Source organism: Pithys albifrons, chromosome 5 (genome assembly GCF_047495875.1).
Source record: "Pithys albifrons albifrons isolate INPA30051 chromosome 5, PitAlb_v1, whole genome shotgun sequence".
Taxonomy (NCBI): domain Eukaryota; kingdom Metazoa; phylum Chordata; class Aves; order Passeriformes; family Thamnophilidae; genus Pithys; species Pithys albifrons.
Window position 1 is genome coordinate 11261395 of NC_092462.1, and position 26167 is coordinate 11287561.

Sequence of the window (26167 nt, forward strand, 5' to 3'; positions counted from 1 at the left end):
GTATTTTCAAATTGCAGAACACAGGAGTATTGTGTGGTCTGTTATCCTATTTGTTTCTTCTTCAATTTTTTTCCATTAGAGAGTTGATACTTTTGAAATTTGAAAAAATGTTATCCTACTTGTATAATTGGGGAAAAAAATGTGTGCATGTAATGTCTGTGACTTTATATAAAGTAATTAGCAACTTGCATCACATATTACAGCAAAAGCTGTCAGAGGCTGCTTTGCCTGTCTTCACTTTGCCTTGTAAGCAACAGTGTCAGAAACAGCAAGAATGGTTCAGAGAAAATTAAATGTGAGCAGGCAGTGTAGGTGTAACTTGCTTAACTTACCAGAGAGACTAATTGAGAACAGGGAAGTCTTATTGTAAACACACGCATGTGATTTTGCTAAAGGTTTGCTTTAACTGTTAAATACAATGAGAATATTTCATGAGCTCTTTGTGTGATTACTTTGAACCAACTACTAATTAAATTATTATGGTTTCAGCCCTCAACCATCCTGAAACTGTTTAATTCAAATATCTTGTATCCTATCAGGATGTTTCATTGCAGACTGTCTGGAATGATGTCGTGCAAAAGATGGAATAGATCTTTTTTTTTTTGTTAGAAGTGGATACATTTACTAACACAATGTCCTAGGTCCCATTAAATTCCTGGATTTGTTTTGTCAGGGCTCTCAGCTTTGTAGTTAAGCTTTGGAGAAGGGGAAGGCAGGGGCACAGAAAATTATTTTCTTCAAGATAAATTATCTTTATCATGCACAAACTTTTTTTTTAACTTAATAGAAAATTTAAGGGTACGTAAGCCTGGTAATCTTTGGAAATTAAGTATAATTAAACATTAAGGAATTATAAACAACATTTTATATGATTCATTTAATTGTGCATCTGAAGCTGTGATATAGTTACTTCTGTGTACAGCTTTTAGATATAATGATAATGTTACAAAGCACAGGAATGTTACTGCGCTACTGCCTAAAGAGGGGTATTTCAATCCCCCTCCACGGATCAGTATCCTTAATGTAATACAGAGAGTCTCTGTGGCATTTCTGTCCACTTATTATTTTGACTTAATGAAGATCACTCTATTTCTTTATGTGTGTGCAAGTTATATCTTCAGTTCATTTAAATTAAGATGAAATTGCGGTACTTTCAGACAGTATCGTGGGAGTAAGAAAGGGTTTGGTTGTTACAGGTTGTATTCCAGATACTGATACCTGCTGGCTGAGCTCTTTAAAGACATGTTGCTAGGCTGTGTTTCAGCAGCACTTCTTATCTTTTCCACTTAAAAAACTTCCCAGAAAGTTGTTGTGCTTTTGTTTGTTTGTTTTTAAATGTTCCTGGCAAAGTTTTAAATGGTTTTTGTTTCCTTATTTATTGGATAGTGATACTGAGCCGTTCCATCTCTGCTGCAGACAGCTGACGTCCTTTAGGTTGCTGTACCTCCATACTGGCATGGTGCACATTGCACAGCTGTTACCTCACTGAATGTTTCCTCATGTTACACAGGGTACAAGAGATCCACTGTTTTTGACTGGTGTGACATTCCCACCGGAATATCCCGTCTATGAGGAGACTAAAATAAAACTAACGGTCTATGATGTCAAAGATAAATCTCAAGACACGGTGAGTGCTTTGCTTCATTTCTTGCCTAAGTCTTACTGAGGAATATGTTTCTTGCCATGTTTTTCTTTGGCTCTCTTTAGCAAGTTTGCAAATTGGGGAAATAGGTTGATACAGAATTAGTTTTGTTGTTCTTTCGTGCCTAAAATCTACTTCATCTTTTGTTGGTATATTAGAGAGTAGAGAAAGACATCCATGCGCTTAAGATGGACACTTTGCTCTTGGCTTTTTAATTGGTTACGTGAATCAGCACAGGTCTTCTTGGCAAATCAAAATTGCTTTTGTGTGCTTTTTGAGGGCAGAGAACATATGGAATCAACTGAGATAACATCACTGTGAATAATTTTTCAGAAATATGTTCCTGATAATATTTTACTTACATGCCCAAACCAGAATAACAGTGGAGCCTGTAACCTGATGTTTGAGAAAGATAATATTTTATTTTAATCTCTTGTGTGGTGAACACCTTTTCTGTGGCTGCTGCTGTTATTCATTTTTAACAGTCCAAGCTCTACAGTGTTACTGCTAAAGGTGAATCATTTGGGGTTCTCATGTTGTACATTTTTGGATACAGAGTCAGCTTTTTATTCTTGGAAAGTTACGCACTTGAGATGATCTATGAAGGTCGGTGGGACTATTTGAATGATTTAACTGCCAAATACAGACCTTGAGTGCCATTTTATGTGCTCCAGGTGATCTAAGACAAGGCCTACAGAGCTGGATGTCGTCATAGGACCTACAGGAGATCTGAGTTTTATTTCTCTGGCAGCTGGAGTCCAGCTGATAGTTTTGTCTTGGGCATCAAGAGTGGCTCTTGACACCTGTATTTAATTATCTGAATTACTCTTTATGTATCTGGAACTGGCACCCAATATGATTAAAGACTGTGCAAGCTTATGTCATGACTGTATATGTGCTCATTATCTATAAGAAGGAAATTAAAAGCATAATTTACAACTTGAGACTGTCTTTGAACTGCCTATGAAAGTGAAGTTCTTTGTTTAGAAAACTCCTGTTTTTTTCAGGTAGAAAGCAGTGGATATGTTGGTTTAAATTTTTTACCTTTGTGAGCTAATGAGTTGGTTCTGTCTCCTCACTGCTTTTTTTGTTTAAGGATAACAGGGAAAGAGCATTAATGTGCATTTTCACACTGTATATGTTTTAATTTTTGGTTGTGCATTGGACTACAGAGGCTTAAAATGGGATCTGCTGTTTATTTAGTAGAGTTGTCAACTGTGAACATGTAACAAGAATAGAGTGAATGGAGTTTGACTTTGTCCCTTCCCTTGCAGTTTCATTGTGACTGACAGATGATGGAAAATAATATCCTACCTCTAAGTGGAAAAAGTGGACTTCATAGAGCTATGCCTGTGCTGCTACTTTTCTAGTTTCAGGCTTTTACACACCTCTTATACAGGAGAAGATCTAGCCTAGTGAATGAATATAGTTTGATAAGCTTTCCGCAAACCTGTAAGGACTTTTTATAACTGTTCCTTACAATTGTAGTACAGGACGAGTGTCTGTCAGAGAATCCCATTAACATAGTTCGTAAGTCATAACAGAGAATACCTTCCCCTTTTGTCATAGCATTTATGTCTTTCCTATGTAAAACATTCTAGATCTACAGCTTATAGTACCTTTTTGAAGGAGGTTTGTTAATCCCATTTCTGGTTTACGTATGTTGAGCTTTTGTACTCTTCAGGCATTTTAAAGGTGCTTGTAAGTAAGAAAAAATTCAGTAAACTCTAAGATTTAAATCAAGGTGGACTGCAGCATGTGTGAATGACCCCAGGCCACCCTGGTGGCAACTTCATTTGTGGCAATATTTGGGCTTCTATTTACATCCCAGAACGTCAGCAATAATAAAACTAATAGCTTGACTTTCTTACCTATAACTGGAAGCCGTCGCACTTTCTCTTAGTTCAGGCGACTTTTTTTTTGTCAGGGTTGTTTATATAGATCCATAAAAGTCAGGTTTAAATGATGTATAACTTGATATCATTGCCAGCATGGCAGCAGCTGCATAGACCTCAGTGCTGGTTTCATGACCCAAGAGATGGGCTGTGCCCCTTTGGCAGTAACTGTGCTCCCAGTGCTGTGGCTTCACAGTTCTGATTATCCAGGCTGCAGTCAAGTTGTCCTTCTTGTTCCTGAAAAGCTATCACAGCTTATGGCTGTAAAACCGCCATTCCTCCAAACAGACAGGTAAAGCAGTTGGGGGTGGAGGGGAATCCAAGGATATTAGGCTTTCTAGGCTGTGCTTCTAGATCCACTCATCAGCTCATATAATGGAGCACTTATGGTAGAAGAAAAAAACCTTGGATATGAATGCAGAAAATTTTATAGGAACTGCGCAAAAAGCTACAGTAATAATTCCCTAAACATCAGGGCTATACTACTGGTTACTTCAATTAATAAGCTCAAAGCAGCTAAAATCTCTCGTCACAAATAAATACTTTAACTTGTCTTATTTCTCTTGTGGTTAAAATGAAACTATAGGAAGTGAATTCTGTACATTAATTAAACTCAGCAGGATGTTACTGCCACAAATACAAGACTGTAGAGAAGGTGGGGAAAGGGCAGTGGGTACATCACAGGGTAAAGTATTTTCTTGTTTCTTGCCTAAACCAGTCCCTGCCTATACAAGAGAATTAGGGCTCATTTTTAAACCTGCTGGATTTTTGCTATAATACACAGGTCATAATGCTGAAGTGAAAGGGAATGCTCCACACTTAGAAAAAACTAGAAATTTTTTTTAGCACTGATGACATGCTACTTATGGTGCTATTTTAAGATAGATTTTAATAGCCTTGCAATGCTGGTATTCGTGTACCAGAAAGCAGATAGTTAACTTCACTCCTGCCTGTCATTTAACTTACATTATGTAAGAAGTGTGGCTTAATTATATTGAAGTACTGTGCAGCTGGGATCACATTCACTATGCTTGACACACTGAATGTTCTGACTGCACTTTTCACTTTTTGTGCATCTCTGTCTGATGTTCATCATAATTATATCTTGGCTGTGCCAGGCTTGCTGTAATTGGGCTTTTTAATATAATGAAACAGATTTTTTTTTCTTGTTTGTTTTGACTAGCCCACCTAGCTGATCAAGGGAAGCCAGTTGATGTAACCTTTTGGAATTTCAGTAAAGCTTTTGATACTGTCTTTCTGTGTCCTTTTCGACAAAGTGTGAAGGTCTTTGAGGGGAAGCCATATGAGGAGTGGCTGAGGGCACTTGATCTGCTCAGCCTGGAGAAGAGGAGACTGAGGGGAGACCTCACTGCCGTTACAGCTTCCTTGGGAGGGGAAGAGGAGGGGCACACATTGATCTCTGCTCTGTAGTGACCATGGCAGGACCTGAGGGAATGGCCTGAAGTTGTGTCAGGGGAGGTTTAGGTTGGATATTAGAAAAAGGTTCTTCACCCAGAGGGTGTTTGGGTACGGGAACAACTCCCCAGGGTAGTGGTGACAGCACCAAACCTGCCAGAGTTCAAGAAGTGTTTGGATGATATTTTCAGGCACATGGTGTGACTCTTGGGGATGGTCCTGTGCAGGGCCAGGAGTTGGACTTCAGGGATCCTGAGGGGACCCTTCCAATGCAGAATATTCTGTGATTCTAAGTGATTGGTTACTGTAAGATTTCATGTAAGTAGAAACTTTTAATAAAGACTATACTCCTCCTACTTTACTTTGATATAGTTAGAAAAAAGAAGTTAGTGTGTTTATGAAATATAATTTAAATATATCCAGTGAAGCCATGCATGCAAAACAGCCGGTAATGCCATATGAAAAATGTACAGTGACATCTGTTTCTACATCACAAAGATTTTCTTCCCATATTGCCACGAGCAAATTTGTGTTTCACTGGCTTGAGCTGCACAGTCTTTAAGATTTTTAGATAGTTGGGTTTTGTTGTAATGCTGGAGCTGTGCCTGTAGTTTAAGTCATTGTCCAGTAAGATCAGAATTATAGGCTCATAAGCTGTTCAGATATTACCTCAGACTACTTTTGCACAAGAGTGCTCTTCTGATTTTTGTTATAGGCGTGAAAGTTTTCCCACTCTGGTCTAGCAAGTTTTAAAGCTCCGAAAATACTGTTTAGCACAAGTCAGGTACCATTGCCACATGACAGATCCACAGCAAATATAGAGCTGATGAATTTATGTTGCATTAAGAGGAGGGAAGTCCTGGTGACTAATTTGGAAGGCAACAGTCTTTGTTCTGTGTTTAGGGTATATCTACATGTGTCCTGCAGGAAGCATTCTGAACTTCATAGTGTACAGCAGCACGGGTATGTTTTTAGGCAGGTACTATGGCATTTAACTCTGGTGAGGCTTTTGTTTGCTCGTTTCCCAAGACTGGTTCTTCTGTCGCTGCATCTGCACCTGATTTGTGTTCCTTCAATGCAGCTTAAATTCTTACACTGACTTTTCTACCTGTAAACTGGGTTTGAAAACATTTGCGTCTTGTGTGGTGGAATCGTGTTTGTTTTAATGCAACAAGACCTTGAGGTAAGGACTGGTGTAATGTTCTGGTATGACATGCAGTGAGCTGTGCCACCTCCTTTAGATCCCCTTGGCAAGTGCTGGAAGCAGAGGACAGGAGCAACTTTGTGTACCCAGTGACAACTTCTGTATCTGCTTTTTGCATCACCCCTTCAAAGATAATCTCCTTTGGATGGATATAATTACTGGAGTTCACATGTGATACTGAAGATACAAACAACTACTCTAATGTTATCTCCTGAGGGCAAGGAGTAACTGAATGTGTACAAGACAGTTGAAATACCACACTTTTAATAGGCTGGTCTTGCCTTTGTTACTTCTCAAATTTCCTCTTAATAACTGAGATTAAAATTAGATTGCTTTGATAATTTTAGGAGTAGTGGGGATAGAAATTCAGTTTGGATATGAGAACATATGTTATGAAGTGACAATTTTAGATTATTTAGGCTTTAAATTGCATGTCTTTTAACTGTTGAGGTTTGAATCTTCTATTAAACTTGCTCATGAGCAATGAAAATTTGCAAAAGGTCTTGCCTTGTGTGTGTGTTGATAATGCAAGTATCCCTGTTAAAATTAAATCCCAGTGGGATGAGTGAAAAAAGAAGCCTGTTCATCACAACAGGAGGCACTTTGGGTTCAGTTGTGAAGCCCAATCTGAAGCAACAGCGTTCTGTGTTCCCTTGTGGGCATCGATCTCTGGCACAACACCACCCCACAGTTATTGTGGTTTGCCATCACTGCTGAAGAGACACATGGCTTGAATATTTTGAATATTAGGAAGGCTGCAGAGCAGAGTGGGAAATGCATTAGCAGAGATAAATGTAAAATCTTGCACATCACCTTTGTGCTCTCTGCCTAAGTACCGGAGTGCACTTAGTCCCTCACTCTTGTGAACACGAAAACTGCTGGAGCTGTTTTGCTTCAAAAGTTGAAGTGATGTTGAAAATGCTCTACTTTGTTTAAAGAAAAAGCCACTTAAGTCTTCCTTTTCTAAATTCTGTTCATTGCCATCTCTGCAGGATGAGCAGAGAAATATTGCCTTAAATTAGAAACTTATTACCACATTCTCCTTAAAAGCACAGTACTGTAAAGTACTGCAGTCCTACCCACAGAAATATGTGCAATAAAGCTTTAGGTATTCATGCTTCTCTTCAAAATCTTCAAAATTTTTTTTCTACAAATACGTACTTGTTGGTAGATTTAGTTTTCTTTCTACAACAAACTAGATTTTCTTACTAAGCACCATTATTAGAGATCTTGAGGGGGAGAGGAATGTTTTTTTTCTTCGAGCCACATGCATGTGGAATCCACCTAAAGCACTATTGTCAGTCTTTCTCAGTAATTTTTAAAAGTCTTAGATACATAAAGGAAAATTCAAACTACGGGCTTTCCTTTAGCTTTATATTGAAATAAAACCATGCTTTGAAGTGGCTGAGGGTACAAAAGGGTTTCATCTATCTTAGTGTATCTGTAAGAGAATTGGGGATAAGTGTCAAGACTGGAAAAGTTACAGATATAGACTTCAAGTCCATTTGTAGCCTTAGTGCTCTTTGCACGTAGCCCTTGAAAATTCAGTGGGAGGATTTGGCTTTGCAAAAATCTTTCTCCCTTTGAAAGCATCCTACTTTTTCTCCTACCCTTTTATTTTTTTTTCTAATTGAGGCAAACTCCTCCCTATTGCTGTATCTTCAGGGAAAATTGTAACCTACTGTGCATTCATTTTCCATTTTTTTTAGCTATTCTGACAACCAAATGCTGCTTCACATCAGGAAAAAGTTTGCTCTAAGAGCTGACATTTTCTAGATTTGTAAAACTACTTAGTGATGAAACCAGTGGTATTCTGTAAAAGTGTAAAGGGGTGCCTTGAAAATTGCTGAGAAAGAAGGGGACCAGTTAGTGAATGGTAACATTTTCCTGATGATTTTATTTTAACAAGCTATGGATTTCAGTTACACAGGTCTGATTGTTCCAGTCTCTGTACCACTGCCTAGAAAGCTTTCAAATATGTTCTTGTTGTGTATCCTTCACATCAGAACAGTCAAGCAAATCCAAGGGGGCTGTTGCACTGCCCTAACAGTTCTAATGATGACTTTTAGTGGTCAGGGGGCTTGTGCCTGCTCTGGAAGGCCGGGATGTTTTCCTCTGAAGTGTGCATGCTGCAGTGAACAGTGGAAGAAAAACATGGCTTGGTGTTTCTGTAGTCACTGTGGAACAACCTGGCTGTGGAAACAGGACCTCAAGTTGAGGATACTTCTGTCCTTTCAGAAGAATGATCTGCTTTCCCCTCAGTGTCTCTGGCCCTGGCATTCCGTGGACAAGGTGCTGGAGGAGCTGCTCTTCAGGAAGGATGGCTAGTACTGCCAGCAGGCTGGGTACTGCAGCCCTCCTGGACAGCCCAGGCACTGCAGGCAGGGATTTCCTTGAACTAAAAGCAGCAATGTGGAAATGTTTGAGTGACTCAAGGGAAAAGCTTTGTTTGTTCTCATTGGTAATTTCAGGTGAGTGATCAGTTCTTCCAGCTCAGACGGCTGGGTACACAAACAACTGGTCTGGCTATTAAAGTCTGAGGCAAAGAGGGCATTAAGTACCTCAGTCTGTTCCTCATCTCTTTGTCATTCTGTGTGCCACCACATCCAGCAAAAGATGGAGAATTCTCCTTAGGCCTTCTTTTGTTGCTAATGTGTTTATGAAAACATTTTTATTGTCTTCTACAACAAAAGCCAGATGAAGTTCCAGCTGGGCTTTGGTCCTTCTAATTTTCTCTTGGCATAACCCAATGGCATCCTTGTAGTCCTCCTGAGCTGCCTTGCCTTTCTTTCAAAGGTCACAAACTCTTTTTCTCCCTGAATTCCAGCCTGTTATGGGTTTAACCAAGTAGGCCTGAGTTTTGTGTTGTAGGACATGAACCATCAAATGAAGACCTGAGCTGAACTGGTGTTGGTGTCCAATGGTGAACTATTTTTTCATGCCTGAAGTACCTACTCCATCCTAATGGACTATTGCCTACAATATGGAGGGGTGGAAGACAGCCCTGGAAAGAACAAGGACTGTTTAAGCGCGGGAATGGATAAATCTAAGATATGAGTGACGTAATATGGTATGGAATAAGGGGTGGAATATGTTATGGGTTTAACCAAGTAGGCCAAGAAGTTAGGCTTTAGAATTCAAACCAGGCCTGAAATTGTCAGCTGACTACTTCTAGCCAATAATACTGTGTTCCATACCATATTGCATCATCTCAAAAGGGGTAAGAACTGGTGTGGGGGTGTGGCTTAGTCAGTTTCTTCACAGCTGTGGTCCCAGCAAGACACTCTGCCATCCCAGGAGGGATGGGGAGGCCCAAGCCCAGAGCACCGGCTTAACATCATGTTATCTTAGGGAAGTAAAATGTTTGTTCTTAGCTTTTCTCTCTGCTGAAGTCTGTCTCTGAAGAATTGACTTCTCTAGAATGATTTGTAGTTAAAATAGTAGAATTTGTGTTTACTGGGAAGTGGGAAATTATTTCTTGTTATACATAACTTGTGTAAGCGTGTGTTATATTGTAGTTTCCTCTTGATTTTCTCTTTTCTGTATAAATACATGTAGTTAGTTTCAGCATAACCCTAGTTTGCAGTTTCCTTTCCCCTCTCTCCCTCCTTTTTCCCTTGGCTGTTTGGGGGAAGGAGGAACCCTTTTCACTCTGTCCTGGACAGTTGGCATTTTACCAGCTCAACCCAGGACACAGCCAAAGCTCTCTGTTCAGCCAGACCAGTCTTCTTCCCCACCAGTTCATCTTTTGGCTGATGGGGGTGGCCCGCTCCTATGTCTTTAGTATTTCCTTCTTGAAGAACATCCAGCCTTGCTGCACTCCTTTGCCACTGAGGTCTGCCTACCAAGGGACTCTGCTACCCAGGTTCCTAAGCAGGCCAAAGTTTGCCCTTTGGAAGTCTAAGGTGATGGTTCTGCTGGCTCCCTTTCCTTGCTTTTCTGAGAATTTAGAACTCCCATCATTCTGTGATCGCTGTGCCCAAAGTGGTCTCCAACCATCACATTGCCCACCAGTCCTCTGTTCACAAACAACAGGTCTAGTGAGGTGCCCTCCCTGGTTGGCTCACTCCAAAGCTGTGTTAGGAATGTCTCTTCCATACACTTCAGGAACCTCTTGGACTGTTTCCTCCTGCTGGGTTCTATTTCCAGCTGATGTCTGCTAAGTTGATGTTCCCTCACGAGAGCAAAGACTAATAACAGTGAGACATCTCCCAACTGCTTACAGAATATTTTGTCCACCTCTGCTTACAGAATATTTTGTCCACCTCTTCGTCCTTGTTGGGTGGTCTGTCTGTCTTGTTGGCCTTCCCCTGATCCTTACCTATGAACACTCAACCCTGTTGTCACCATCATTAAGCCCTAGACAATTAAAACCCTCCCTAAGACACAGGGCTACCCCACCACCTCTCCTTCCTCACCTATCCCTTCTGAAGGGTTTGTAGCCATCCAGTACACTGTTCCAGTTGTGCAAATCATCCCACCATGTTTCCATGATGGCAACTATATCATGGTTTTCCCACTGCACAGTGGCTTCCAGCTTCTGCTGCCCTTGCTGCCTGTGCTGGTGTGGATGCACTTCAGCTCTGCCGTTGTTCCCAAAATCTCTTTTGGTAATTCCTTAGTGACTGTTCTCAGGTGCTTCCATGGATTCCAGCATCTCAATAACCCTTGCACCTTTGCTGCCACGTGGATCTCCATTCCCTATCTCCACTGGAATGGCAGGACCTCACTAGCACACAGCCCTTCAAGCTTTTGCGTGCAGTCCTCAGGCTTGTCCCTGGCAAGCCTGGTTTTACCCCTCTGCCCCTTCAAGTGTAGTTTAAGGTGTTTCAATGAGCCCTGCTGACTCCTGTGTGAAGGCTTACATTGCCAGCTAACTGTTCCCATTGTAGATACTGATGTAAAATAGAAATACAGTATATTTAAAATCTAGTCCTTCAGTGGCAGAATTATTTCTGCATAATATTGAATATATTTAGATGCAATAAGGATTGAAAAGATGAAAAGAAGGGTATATGGAACAGTAGTAAGTCTGCTCTTGCTTTTGTGTTATGAAAGCAGGAACTTATAAACAGGTTGGAAACAGATTTGTCTTTTGAAGTTTTGGAAAGTGTGTTCTGTGAAATTGAAAAGAGAGCAAAGTCAATCTATAAGAACAGATTTTTTCATCCCGTACTATGTCTCTCTAAAGTGTCTTTTACAGTTATGTGTATGTTTGTACCAGTCAATGTTTACATTTGAAATTTTGTACTGAAAAACCAAAGCTGAGCAAATAATTATCTGCAAAAATCATGTAAGAAGGATGTAGCATGAGACTATCTTCTGGAGCAGGTTTTTGATAGAAGAGCACAGTAAATTTCTCTGAGTGAACTAGTTAAATGTTTTGTATTATGCTGTATTTTAAATATTTGATGAATAAACATGAAAGGCTTGTGTAATGATTTAAGATTTCCAGTGCTGTTAGAAATGCATGTATCATTGAATTTTACAGTAATCAAAACCTCTTTATGTAGGCATTATGCTGTATTTTACAGAAACAAATTCCCATGTGGCTGAAATTCTCCATGCTTGGCTTTCTTCATGCCAGAAATGAGGATTTTGTTTTGATCTGTTCTTTGTTTTGTCCTGTTCACCATGATCACAAAGGGATTTTGCATGATCACAAAGGGACGGCAAACCCCTGCCTTCTGACATACTTTTTTTTTTAAGGTTCTGTTTGCAGCTTGTGCAATGATGGCTGGAAAACCAGGAGAACTAAGGATAAACATAGTCTGTAGTGTGGTCAAAACTTGGTTCTCTCAAAATCTCAGCAGTGTAACTATGAATGAATGTGATTAACAGCAACAATTGTGAACCCAAAGCTCCAGCGTACAAAGCACTGACAGCCCTGAGCAGAGTATTGGCTGCTCTGGAGTGTTCAGCACTTTGTGGTGTCTGAGCAGCATTTCCCTGCCCTCAGGAGTAAATTGGCTGCCTTCACCTTTAATTTATTACTTATTGATGAGTTCATTGATTATAACCAAGGACTCATTGGCACAGTGACATTAGTTATGTTTCTAGTTAGTCTTTTTAGTGTTTTTGGGTTTTTTTTTTCTAGCATTCTTTAGTGTTGAGAATTTGGTTAGTTCCACCCCCGGCTCAGATCTTTTCATCACAGTCATGGTATTTTTAAAGCAAGACTTGTTGAAGACTTTTATAGTACTATGCAGCTGTTGATGTTTATTCTTGCAGTCTTATTATCCTTAAATCCTTTGCCATATATGCAGTCTCACTAATGTGAAATGAGAAAGCTGCAAGTCACAATTATCCAAATCACTTTAATAAAATTTCTTTTCTTTCTCCCCCCCTCCCCATTTCAGAGTAGGGAACAGTAAGACTTTCTGTTTTACTGTGTTTTTCTAACCCAGCTCTCCCTGTAGGCTTTAGCGTATTTCAGTACGGCACAGCATTTAAAACATAACCATTGTAATGCTTCATACAGCTATCAAGGTAACATGGTTTAGAGCAAAAAACAAAGATAACAATTAGCCAAGACTGTTCTATTGTATTTGACTGTAAAACTTACACCTGAGCCATCCTCAAGTGAAATTCAGAGAGCTCTCACTGGAGAGGAAATATAGAAATGCATTTTGTCTGCAAGCAGACGTGTTGTCATGCACTTCAGGAATAGTAAAGGGGTTGTACATTTGCATCACTTCCAGTGTGTGTATTCTTGTGAGATAAGAAAAACAACTTTCGAGTATGTGTGTTTGAGTATTTATATTGCTCTGAATTGATATCTGACTTGACAATCATTTTTGCTGGAGGCTAAAGCCTTCTTAACTTGTGTGTTTCTATGTTACATACGGTTGTATACGTGGCTCAGGTTTTTGGTTCTAAGGTAAGACTGTGGGCATTTGTCACTGTATTGTTAGTGAAAGAAAGAAAATCATTAGATCTCTGTTGAGTAGAAGTAAGAGCAGAGTGTACTACCATATCTCATCTGGAACTATTAGCACAAAGTTGTGCAGGTATTACCCTGCAAGTTTAGGTGTCTAGTACTTCTGCCAAAATCTGGGAGCAGGAGCAGAGGAAGAGGCAACTCTGCTCCTGGTCACAGCCTTTTATTTTCCCTACTTTATTCTTCAGCAGTTTCACTGGATGTATTAGAAGTGGTCAAGAGTACTTTTTTCCTATATGCATTGAGAGATAAAAGCTAATTCCTTTCATTGTAGCAGCATCTGCACCATAAGCAGTTGTATGGTAGATACATTTTGCCTTAAAATGCAGATTTTTAAATTTCTGTTGAGAAAAACCATTTTTCCACTGAGATTCCTTCTGCCAGGATTGTTTGCTTCCTAACAGGCAATCTGTGTCATGAAGGGTGAATGTGATTTATTTGCTGTGGCCAGCAGCAGTTAGTATGTCTTTTTGGGAGGCTTGGATTTTGACACACAGCTGCCTCAGTGAAATCGAGCATGGAGGTCCTTGATTTGTTACAGCTATAGATCCTCACTGCTTCTGTTCCTGGGGAATAACTTGGCAGCTTTTCAAAAAGAAGTAATTGCAAGGCTCTTGCTCAAGAAATTATCTCTCAATGTGGAAGCTCTGGACAGTTACTGCCCAATTATTGCTACCCTGTTCTGAAATAACATCACCTCTGTGACAAGGAAAATTCTGAATAATTAACTGTGCCCAAATGGCTTTCAGGCTTGGGTATGACAGAATAAAGACTGTCCTTGCAGTATAAATTAAAGCGTAGGTACCTACAGCCTGTTTCAGTGAGAGGCTTTCCTGAGAGACTTTTTCTGTGTACATACAATGCTGTGCAAGATGTGTATCCAGAGTTTCATTGCCCATTAAGACAACCTTGACACTATCACTTAGCAGTCCTCTCCTGGTGGATAAATCTGTCTGGATTTAGAGTTAGCCCTAGTACAGAGTATTTGGTAGTGGATTCCTTTCCCAGCTCCTTTCTCAGTGTTCTTCAAGTAGTAGTTGACTGGCCCTGAGAACAGGCTCCCCTAGGAAGGACACTTAGGAGGGCTTCAAGTTCTCATGTTTGTTTTCAGACACATGAAACATCATAACCATCAGTTCATTCAGGATTAAGAAGATAAAAACCCTGTTGACTCAATTTGCATTCAATGCTAGAGAAACAGAATATTGGCATTTTTAGCCTCTAAAATACTGTTTCTCATGAGCTATCTATTGAAGGAGTGGAAGGGACAGTAACAAGAAATGAAGGGGCATTATGTAGTCTAAAAAAACCAAAATATTATTTGACTTAAGTTTTGGTTTGTTTCCTCCCCTTCTCCTGTCAGTTGATTTTTACTCCAGATTTGCAGTTTGATTTGCTGTTAGGTGTGCAGACTGTTTTGTATGCTTGAGATGGACCATGCTGTTTTCTTAGTGTTTCTGAAACTCTTAGATGAAGCTGTTTCTTTTCAATGCAATTTTTAAGTTGTCTTTTTTCAAAGAGGGAAAAATTATAATTACTGCTATGTTAATTTAATAATACTGCATTATTATTAGCAGTTACTTTAAGCAGATAAGCACTTTGTCTCAAATTAGCCCACGCTGTTGCTGTAAGGCTGCTCACCTCTCATCACACCTGGCCTTCCTAAAGAATACAGTGGTTTAGGGGGGACAGTTGGCTTTGGCTCAGATTTCTGAAATGCATTCATTTTCTTGTCTTCCATGCAATTTAAGCTGTTTTAAAAGGTGATATTAGACAAGGCACCCTTTAAATGTTTGGAATAAAATGTTCAAGAATGTTCACCTCATGTGTTTGATTTCTCTTGAAGTGGGGTTGAGTTTGATTTGACTGGGAGATGCTTTTAGAGGAGAGATCCTTGGCCTGATGGTACTTTAAACTTGCCAGGTGTAGCTGACTGGGTGAGTCAAAAGTTCCACGTGGCATAATTCCTGGAGTTTGAGCTGCCAGGGAGTCTGCAGGCAGGGTGCTGCTTGCAGCCTGGCATATGGGCCGGTATCTGAGCAATTTGCTGGAGACAAGGCTGGAATTCTGAAAGGTGCATGTATTTACATGAAAGGTTTTGCATTTGTTTTTTAGAAGGCAGCTTAAGTTGTTCCTTTTTCATCTCTTTCTCCTCCCAGTTTTCAGGTCACCAAGAAGACGACATATAAGCAGTTTATTTTATAAGCTGGGTGAAAAGATTGGAGTTTGTCCTCCAGAGCAGTGTGTGCTGTTTAGTGCCCTGTTGTTTCTAAAGTCAATATTAACAAAACCCTGTGGAAGACGAAAGTGTTCTGTTCTGGAAGTATGAATAACATTGAAAGTCTACTCCATGTTAATAGAGCAGTTCCTGTGTATGCAGGAAGAACTTGTGTACGTGTATTTACAGTCATGCAGTCTTTTAGAAAAGGTGCTACCTCTTGAGGTATAGCTTCTTCAGGATGTTTAAAGAAAAAAGCTGGAATATAGGCTACTGTATCAGGTACCTTGACTTATTTATTTGTTACTGGTTTTTTCTATCTCTAAATGTGAATGTTCCTTGTAACCACTAATCAAGTTACCTGTCTCTCCTTAACCCTTCCATTTTTAGGGAAGAAGGTTGAAGAAGTAGGGCTTGTATTGTTACATTTGGGTAGCTTCAGATCCAGAGCTGGAATTTTACCAATCCTTTTCTCTAATGTCTGTATCTGAAAGTGGAGGTGATGTGTGCCTGCAGTATTTCTCTGGTGGTATCTCTTTGAACACGGAGTTGTGTGTCTCTTCTGGGGTTCTGTAAAAGTGTTACTATATTCACAATATTTTGATACTGAGTAGTAACTTGCAGCAATTTATTCACTGGAAAATATTTGTGCAAAGAACGACAGTGACTGCCCTGTGAGTCTGAGAAACCCACACGCACAGCCTCCTATTTTTAGAATGAAAGCCTCATGGCAACAGATTTTACTGCTGAAGATACAAGTGAATGTTAGTTCTCTGTAGTTGTGGTTGTCCTTATGTCACTGTATCTCATGTGTAGCCCCACTGCAGGCTTTGCCAAGTCTGATGCTGAGCCCACAGTCTGCATGGTCTTTCAGTGCTGCCCATGTTGCTTCTGACAGTGAAGACACTCAAAGTGTCAGGGCTGGACAGAAATTACTCAGTGGCAGAGGGACCTGGAGAAAAGGCCACAGAGCCTTTTCCTTCATGCTTGATCTGTTTGGAGCACTTCAGAGCTTGGATAAGGCTGTCTGTAGTATGGGTTGGTATGCTTATGCTGTGAAAAGCAGGAGTCCATTAGACATAACCACACCTGTATGCATAACAATAAATTAGATTTGTGTGTAGTGCTTGTTGTTTTTAGGAAAACTCCCAGAAGAATTTGCAACCTGAGACACTGCCTTTGGTGTGCTGCCAGACCTGCAGCAGAAAGTGCTTCTGCACAGCAGTATTGAGCCAGGGAAACACCCTCTGGTCATGAATGTTGTCATTTCTATGGGGAAAGGGAGATCTAAAATTAAATTAAGTGTGCTCATTACTGGAGTTAACAACTGTTTGACTAAGAGGCGGCAACACTACGCACTGCCTGGAGATAAGAGCTGAAGTCATACCTTTCTGAAGGTACTGGCAGGCTTTAGACAGGCAGGTATAGCCTGCATCAGGAATGTGGCTGGAACATGAGGATCCAGACCTCCATTTCAGGAGTAAATCCTCCCAATGAACAAGGAGGTATTGAAGTAAAATGCTTCAAGAATAAGCAATGACGTTGTGTTTAACTGAATTCTCCTGACAGTCTTACAGATAATATTAATTGCAGAAGATTTTATGACTGCAAATGATGTTTGCAGTGCATTAGTACAAGTTGCATTTCCTCCCCCAGAGCTGTTAGTACTTTTATCGTGTTTGAACTGAACTCTGGATGTAATTTAACTCCGAAAATGTCTTCCTAATGAAAATTTTCTTTACTGTAAATGTATGTGAAAATTTACCTAATTATGTCTCCAAAAACTGTATTTGAATCCAGTATTTTCAGAAATAAGAGAGTTCTTAAACAGTCTGTCCTTTTTTGGAACAGAAAGGGAATGTGCTGGAAAAAGGAAGAAATTATCTTCATGGGAATGTATGTATGTATGGCCAAACTTTGCGAATGAAGATTTGGGAAGGGCTGTCCCCACGTGGGTGTGCCCTTCCAGTCTGCGCAGTGGATTTTAGGTGAGGCTCAGCGTGCACAGAACTGGCCCCACCATTTAAGTCCTGAGGTTCATCTGCCACGGTCAAGTGAGCTTGGACAGTGACAGGGAAGTCCTCAGGACTAGAACCTACAGCACCCGGCATTTCCCAGGAGGTCTCCCATCCAAGTACTAATCCGGGGCTGACCCTGCTTAGCTTCCGAGACCTAACGGGATCGGATGTCAGGGAGGCATTTAACATACATACATACATCTTCATGGGAATAGTTAATTTGCAATGAACTGTTGATACACTCACGGTGCTTGCTGTTGGAGTTGCCACCTTTCAGTTCCAGAAAACTGGAGAGTCAGTTCATTAGTTTTGATGTTACACCTTTGGGTGCTGTAGAGGCCCTGTTTGACCAGTGCAGCTTCCACTGGGGCAGCTGGCACAGCCAGACCCTGGCGTGGTGCAAAGCAGCAGCATTGAAGGCTTGGCACAGGAGATAAAATCTTCACCAAAGGGTTTTAGTCAGCTCTATTTGGTCTGCTGGCAAATGTGTGTGTTTCTGAAAATTGCCTTTAAAATAACAGGTTTTTTGAGTGGCTTTATAGTTTGTGACAGTCTGGTTCATGATCCTACCTTGTCTGTTTTTCTTTTCAAGCACAGGACAGGATACCCTTGAACAAAAGAGAACTTTTTGGCATACATTTAATGAAATATTTTTTGTTCTGTTGGTAGTTGCAAAGACTAAGAGTTGATTCTTAGAATTCTTATAATATTCACATTTAGATTTGTGTAAGTTATGTTAAGCTCTGTTCATGTCATCTGTTACTTTTTGTCTTTTAGCACAGAGCCATCACATCAGAATCAGAGAAAAAAAAAGAGGAAAAAGGCAGTTTTTCTGGTATGACAGTTATTCTCTTAACAGACAGAGAATGCAACTAACCTGCTTAGGCTGTAGATGTTGCTACTTATATGCTGTAGTAGTCATTACGGATATCAGCTTATATGCTGGACTGGAGAAAAACTGAAAGGTCTGGAATGGTAATGGATTGTCTGAGGTGCTTTTTTAAGAATGAAACATGAGGTTTTTATTGATTTTTTTTTTCTAAAGGTTAGGATTTTCACTGTAGCTGGAGATTGTTAAGGCTTATGGGTTGAGTTCATAAGAGTATTCGGACTGGAGATCCTTATGCACTTGAAGATGCCGTGGGCTGCTCTGTGGATTCTAATCAAGTTAGGCATACATTTTTCCATTTTTTAGCTATTTGAAGTAGTTTCAGTCCCATGTAGTTACTTAGGCACTTTTAAAGCTGCATGAAGCATTCTTTCAGCACCTTTTGCAGACTGTGCAACTTGCAGAATGTTACCCTAACTTCTCCAGACTGGTGTCCACTAGAGCATCTCTGCTAGATTACAAATGTCTATGTACCAACACAAAAGCAATGTGGCCCACCAACTTTAAAGAGGAGCATCAAGTACTTTTCAAAGAGTTAATTGATCAGGAGTTTGCAAGAAACACATTCCTGCCCATCAGACCACTGCTCAGACCTGTTCCTAACAGTTGTCTTTAGTGGGAAAATGGACAGCTCTCCCCTGAAATCAGATGGGGGAAATATTTGCCTTAAACAACGGCACATGTTTGGGAGGTTTATAGACAATCAGCAGCATGGCAGCAAGAGAAATTATTTTCAGAAAAAAGGCTGTCATAACTCTAATGAAGTGGTAATTCAGCAGAACAGACTGTTTCCCCTGAAACATTTTGGACAGAATTCCAAAATAATATTAATGTGATATGCAGTGTCCCTTATGTTTCTGTTTGGAAATTGAGTAGGTCTGGTCTCACTAGTTCTACAATTCCGTTTACCTTTCTTTGTACTTGAACACACAGATGGTTACTATAACATAATTTTGTCTTATATGCCTTAAGAGAAGGTTCTAATTTCACATTTAGAAATGACATAATGTCTTCTGCATTTTGAAATTGGACTGTTCCATTTAAAAGCTTTTTTTGTTACCATACTGTGTATACTTTGCCTACTAATGCTTGGTTTGGTTTTGGTAGTTCACTGGATTAAAACTTAAATCCTGAAATCTGAAAATTGAAGGTGAACTGGGCATTCAGAATTGTGAGAAGTGAATCTGAATAACTCAGAAAAAGAATGAAGATTTTTTGTTTTGAAAGAGCTGAAGTAGTAGTAAATTTGTGACTGAATGGGGTATTAATAAATAAAAGGGGGAAAGACAATTAGTAAATTTGGCTTCAGTCTCTGTCCTTGTGTTCTAGTGACCAACTCAGCAGTAAAACTTTAACTGAGACATAAATATGTCTTCGTTACTCTTGTTCTTGCAGTCACAGGGAAGTCTGTGAAGGCTGTGATCCTTTGCTTCTAAATCTTTGTTATACAGAACCACTGGAAATGAAATTAAATGTTTAATACAGCAATGAGAATACATTTATGAAAGTTCAACTCTGTCAGCTTGTCCTTTCTGAGTTCCTGATCTCTTGGGTTTTGTTGATCATAAAAATTTGCTTCAGGCTAAATATATAAAGATTAAAGGCTAAAGAATATGAAGATCTTGATGCATGCCTCTCATTATGACAGTGTGAATATATGTCATAATGAATATTTTTAAAATTAGTTTTAAGAATAGGTAGTCATTTTTAGGTGCTCGAGTGTGATCATTTTGGTTTTAGCACAATAATACTCTAACTATAAGCAGGACCATACTCAGAACTCATTTGTACACCTCAGGACCACACAGGAATTTGGATTTGTGTGAATCTGTGCCACTGAATATTGGATATACACAGGCTAGGTGGGTAAAAATTATGCCAACTCCATAGCTGACTATCTCTGCTCTGGTCCAGAGTATCAGTCACAGCCCTCAGAGCAATGCAAGCATAATGACCGTCAAGCAGTGCCCAAAAGAATTCAAGAGGAGTGTAAAGCTCAAAGGGGATTTGCAATTTTTCAATTACATCCAAAGATATGGTCTTTTAGAGAAGACTGTTCATTTAAGTTGAATATTAATCTTCTTCTGAAAGAGAAAGAATTATGCTGAGTCACAAGGGGATCTATCATTGAAGATTTTGGTATTATCCAGTCTCCAGACAGTGACTTTTGTCTGTTTTATCAGGGTATGTTAAGAATGTCTTTTTTGTGTTCATGGGTCGTGGCAATTCCAAGCACAAATACAGGCTGAGTGGAGGATGGATTGAGAGCAGCCCTGAGGAGAAGGACTTTGGGGTGCTGGGGTATGAGGCTGGACATGAGCTGACAGTGCAGTTGCAGCCCAGAGAGCCAAGTGTGCCCTGGGCTGCAGCAAAAGAGAAACAGCCAGCAGGTCCAGGGAGGGGATTGTGCCCCTCTGCTCTGCTCTTGTCTGGCCCCACCTGCAGTGCTGTATTCAGCTCTGGGGTTCACAGCACAGGAAGCACATGGACCTGCTGGAATGAATCCAGAGGAGGTCACGGACACAATGAGAGGGCTGGATCACCTTTGCTATAGACACAGGCCAAGAGAGTTGGGTTTGGGCAGAAGATGTGGCTGCAGGAAGACCTTGTAGCACCTTCCAGGTTGCCTATAAGAGAGCTGGAGGGGGATGGAGTGATAGGACAAGAGGGAATGGCTTTAAACTGGTATTAACTCAGCTGGTTAGAGTCTGGTGCTGATAACACTAAGGTTGTGGGTTGTGGGAGAAGACCTAGGTTTTGTGAAATGGCAAGAGGATTACAGAAGTTGGGTCTACGAGGACACAGACTCTACAAACCCCAAATGACCCTAATACTGGTATTTTACACTGGGTCTACAAGGACGTGGACTCTACAAGCCCCAGTGACCCTAATATTGACATATTAACATCAGTAGTGCAATAAAAAGCGTCTCACAAACATGTCTTCCTTATTTTATTTTCCCTTAGTCTTCCCCTATCCAAGTTTCTTCTTCCCATAATTCTCTAGGGTTTCTTTCCTGCCATTTTTCCCCATTGGTCAAAGTTCTGTATCCTCATTGGCTCTTATCCCTGTTCTCTGATTGGTTGTTATCCTTGCTCTATCATTGGTTGTTGTAACATTCCACCCCTTTGTTCTATTGGTCTATTCTTGATCCCTTATTTGCATGTTCCCTGACCAATAGGAAGCCTCGTACCGCCCACCCTTCCAGAACCTTCCCTGCCTGAGGTTATATAAATGAGGCGTTCAAATAACCTTTGCTTCTTCTGCCGCCAAACCTCCTGGTCTCTGGTCATCCTTTCTTCGCGGTTGCGGCGCTTTTGGGGCTCAGGCGGGTTGGGCGCGGAGGGAGCCTTTCCCTGCTCTGGGGAGAAACCCTGAGAGCAATTCCATCCACCGAAAGTGGGTTTGATCCCTGTATGGGCCATTCACTTAAATGTTGGACTCTGATCCTTGTGGGTCCCTTCCCGCTCAGAATATTCCAGGCTTCTGTGAAAGAGGGCAGGTTTGGATTAGATACTAGGAAGAAATTCTTCCTTGTGAGAGTGGTGAGGCACTGGCATGGGCTGCCCAGAGAAGTTATAGGTGCCCCATCCCTGGAAGTGTTAGAGGCCAGGATGGATGGGGCTTTCAGCACCCTGGTCTAGGGGGAGATGTTCTTGCCTGTGACAGGAGTGTTGGAACTAAAGGATTTTTCAGGTCCCTTTCAACTCCAAACCACTCTCTGATTCTATAAAATAAAAGTGAGAACATGAAATTGGAAGGCCCATTGCCCTTCTCCAATTTCCAACAGCCCCAGTTTTAAAGGCTGAGGAATACTCCTTTAGTTTAAATACCTCTCTTCTTCCCTTGATATTAATACACAGTTGCATTTATTTAAAATAATCATACCTTCTTTTAGCTGTTGTTTTCTGAAGCTAAGTAAATTTGAACTGTTTCAGTTTTCTTACCTAAAATCAGTTCTCCGTTCTTACCAGCATCCTTAATCCTGTTTCTTGAATGTGAAAGCAAATGTACACAGTATTGCTGATTGTCAGAAAAGTGTCTTTGTTATTTTTTTTCCAAGCTGTTGATGCCTCTTGCACAGTCTGCTTATCCTTGATACACTTAAGTCTTTCTGCCACCATGTTTTCTGAACTAAAGTGATTTTAGCTTGTAGAGGAAGTGCTAGTTGTTACTATTGAATGCATCACCTTGCACATAATACAGTTATGTTTCTGTTACATCTTCCATGTGTAATTCCTTCTGTCCCACTGCGGTTTTACTTGTTACAGATTCCGACTTTTAAATTTCATTACAAAGCATCTACAATTTTGCTGTAGCATTCAGTGAAAATCTGAAATAAAATTAGCCCTGCCACTGAATCTCAAGGAAATCTCCTTACTGTTCCAAGTCTACATTTCCTGAAGAGCCAGTCTGTTAATCTCTTTAATTCCTTTCTGACTCACTAATAGTTTTTGAAAAGGTCCTATATCAAATGCTTTATTGAAGTTCAGAAGATAAGAGCTACTGCATTTCCTTTGTCTGGACAAGCAGTTATCTTATTGTAGGAAGAAAAGAAATTAGTCTGCTTGATCTCCTTTTAATGAACACATGTATTTTTCTAATAAGAATATGTATGTGTATATATATATATTGTGACAACCATCAGCAATGCAGTCACCCAGTCAGTGAGGATGGAAAATCAGGACTAAATCTTAAATTACTGGAAATGTCCAGAATCACCTGCTTATAATAAGATGCTAGTGAGACCATCCACTGTCCTTCTCATCCTACTGATGGTGGAGAAGTCTAACTATGAAGAGCATGAACTGCTGTGAACTGATGGGACTTGAGGAAAAGGAAGATCCAGAACTGCAATAATGAAAATCTGAATTATAATTGGTAGAGTTCTGGAATGGTGGGTGATGTTTTGTTTTTATTTCTTCAGCGTATTTGAGAGGCTTGATTTCTCTGAGATCTTTCTGACATCTAATGGTATGTTTTTAATCTTAAGAGTCTAATATGCAGGGTTAACTTCTGGGTCCTTTATTTTGTATTAATTGATGGTTTATAGTTCTAATACTTTCCATGTTAAACATGTCACCCATTGTTTTTGTTTTACATTGGGCAATGTAGCCTTATTTTCCTTTCCTGCCTACCACAGTTTATTTGCAAAGTGTTTCTGACCGCAGCTTTAAATCTGTTTGGATCTCAGCCTGTTGGTGTGTTCCACTTGCAGCAGGTGAGTTGAACAGAACCAGGAGGTTTTGCTGCTACCTATCAGCGTGGCTCAGCCTTAGCTTTTTCCCCTTCCCAGTTTCAGAGGCTTTAGGCAGCTTTAGTGTTAGCACTGAGCTAGAATGACATGTCAGAAAGTAATGCAGATTTCTTTAAAACCCACAATTGCTTTCATTATCGGAAGTCAAGTGATAGAAGTCTTAATTTTAAGCTGTCTTCCTGAAATAATAAAACTATTATGATCAAATTTGGTTCATGTGCATTTGAGACACTGATTTCATGAGCATTTTAAACTTTGGCGACAACAAATTTTAATAAGCTGAGGAAGTACCTCATTATCTGCAGAAGAAATGCATTTTTATGGGGTCTTAGTTCATTGCATAATTTTTCTTGTTTAGCAAGTAATTGTTTTTCCATGGAGAAAATAGGGATTAAAAGCGTTGGGTAGATTTCTGGGGTGAAGAATTTCTCATTTGCAGTTCTGGAGTTCTCAAAGACAAAGATTCTGCTCTTCTATTTAAGAGAAATAATGGGTCAATTTTACTTGGAGGTAAACTCATCTGTTAAGAAAACAGACTCTGGAGTTGTCATCACAGGTGCTCCCCTTTACCTGCTTAGTGAGACAATCTGTTTTATGGAATAGGCAGCACTGAAGTAACAAAACTATTAGGATGGGGTTGAAAACTCAGACCAACAGTTCATTTTGTTAATTTATGGTGTGATTTGGCATTGTACACTTAATCTGAACTAGGTGTACTGGATGATGCAACAAAATTCATTTCTACTTCCCCCTCACCCCAATTTTGCTAATTTTTTGCTTTAAGTGGTATCTGGTTTGCAAAAAGCATGAAGTATTTATATTCATGTTTGTAAAATACCTGTTAAACTGCACATTTTTTCATTGCACTTATTGACTCTTTCCCTGCTATAATAAATTTTGCTGAAATTGTGCTTTCCTTACAAAATTGTTGCCATCTAGCATGTGGCTGATTCCATTTTCCCATGAGGTGTCTTGGTAAAAGGACTGATCCAATTAAGTGTATCACAGTTCATTAAAATGATATAGTAATTTCGTTCTTTTTGTTCTGGTCTAGAAATTATGAACTTTCTGCATCAATTTCTTGTCTCCTTTTATACTTATTCCCTTAGTTTTCTGACTCTGAAGAAAGCCATGAGCAGCTTGGACATTGTGAGGGCAGGAATTATGCTGGTATAATGGGGTTCTAGAATGGAAACTATTGCAGAATTCATGTGTGTTACCTGAGCAGTAAAGTGACTGCACAGGCAGTTTGTTCCAATGGTAGTGCTACTATTGTATTACTTGGATTGTGTTTAGGGAAGTGGGAGATGGAAGTGGAATTAAGATGCTCAATTTAGTACGAAGCATTATTATAAAAGAAACATCAAAAAGATACTTGTTAAATACAAGGAATTAAGATTTTTTTTCTCTTTTAAGGTATTATCATGCTGTTTCCTACTTCTTTTGCTGGAGAACAGAAATGAACTATGCAGCTTGTGCAAAACTTCCATTGACACCAACAGGCCTGACACCCACTTTTCAAATCCAAGAATTTTGAACTGGAAGTGAAAAATATTATGTTTATCTTCCTTGAAAACATTGCTACTGTCCAACCTGAAGGATAAGGTTTTGAAAAAGGGATGTGCAAAGTAATAGCTTCTTTTTACCTCATCCTACATCCAGCATTTTTGTTTTCCAAATTAATTTTAAATTTGTCATTAAAAACCCCACCCCTAAACTACTGACTTAGTACCAAAACTCGTCATGTAAATGGCTTTAATCAATTTAGATGATCTGAAGTTACAAAAGAAAGGTATCTAAGCAACCATGGCTCTTTCAATGATTTCATATTAGTCCATCTTCTGTCCTTAGCACCCAAATTTTTCTTTGGAGTAAGAAGATGCTCACAGCTCTGAGAGGCCCCCACTGTGTTTTGCTAAAAGTGTTTGTAAATCCTCTGAGGAGATAAGTCGTGCTGGATGGGAAATGGTATGGGAGTCCCACATCACAAGTTCCTGAGTAGCCCAGCTTTTCATGTAGCTCTGTCCAGATGGATTCTATGGCTGGCACACATTTTTGGGGGGGATGGTTTCAATTAGGACTTTGAAGAAGGACTGAAACAGTGTAGTGTTTGAATAGATAAATTTGTTTGTTAGGGGGATGTCCCCAGCTGTGAAGAGAGGAAGGAAGCTGAGTAATCCTGTGGGATATGGAACAGGAGACAAGAAACTATGTCCTTAATTTTTGCCCCAGGCTTACTATGTTATCACAGGCAAGTCACAAGTATTTTATTTCTGCTCTGCAGAGTATTTTGTTTTCTATGAAATTACCCCCAGTGGATGAGATTAAATATGTCTGGATACATTGCTAGGATCAGTGAGTCAGGTAACTAAGCCTAATGTCTGAGGATGCCAAGCACCAATATAGTGGCTGTGGGTGAAGAGCAGCTTCTGCCTCAAGAAAATGGTGGAAATACTGATGTATTTTACAGAGAAAAGCCTGGGATGTTGTATAGTTAACTTGCTCATTCAACAGAAGGTACTGTAAAAAAAAATCCCAGGCTGCTCCCACCAGAGTACCCTCTTTTATTTTCTAACAATACTTGGTTGCAAGGAAGCTCTCTAACAAAATCCTGTCATTTTTCTGGTCTTTAGTTTGAAGTAAATAGAGGAATGCTGAGAAACTTAGAACTGTTTGCAGTGTTGAATG

The 26167-nt window shown here is 39.9% G+C and overlaps 1 protein-coding gene across 1 annotated transcript in view; it reads left to right on the plus strand.

Annotated features, from left to right (window-relative positions):
* The window catches only part of INPP4B (inositol polyphosphate-4-phosphatase type II B), a 269367-nt gene that overhangs the window by 96073 nt on the left and 147127 nt on the right, over positions 1-26167 (plus strand). The window contains exon 5 of the mRNA XM_071555695.1: positions 1511-1627. Coding sequence (XP_071411796.1) covers positions 1511-1627 — 117 coding nt within the window. The remainder of the gene's footprint in view (positions 1-1510; positions 1628-26167) is intronic.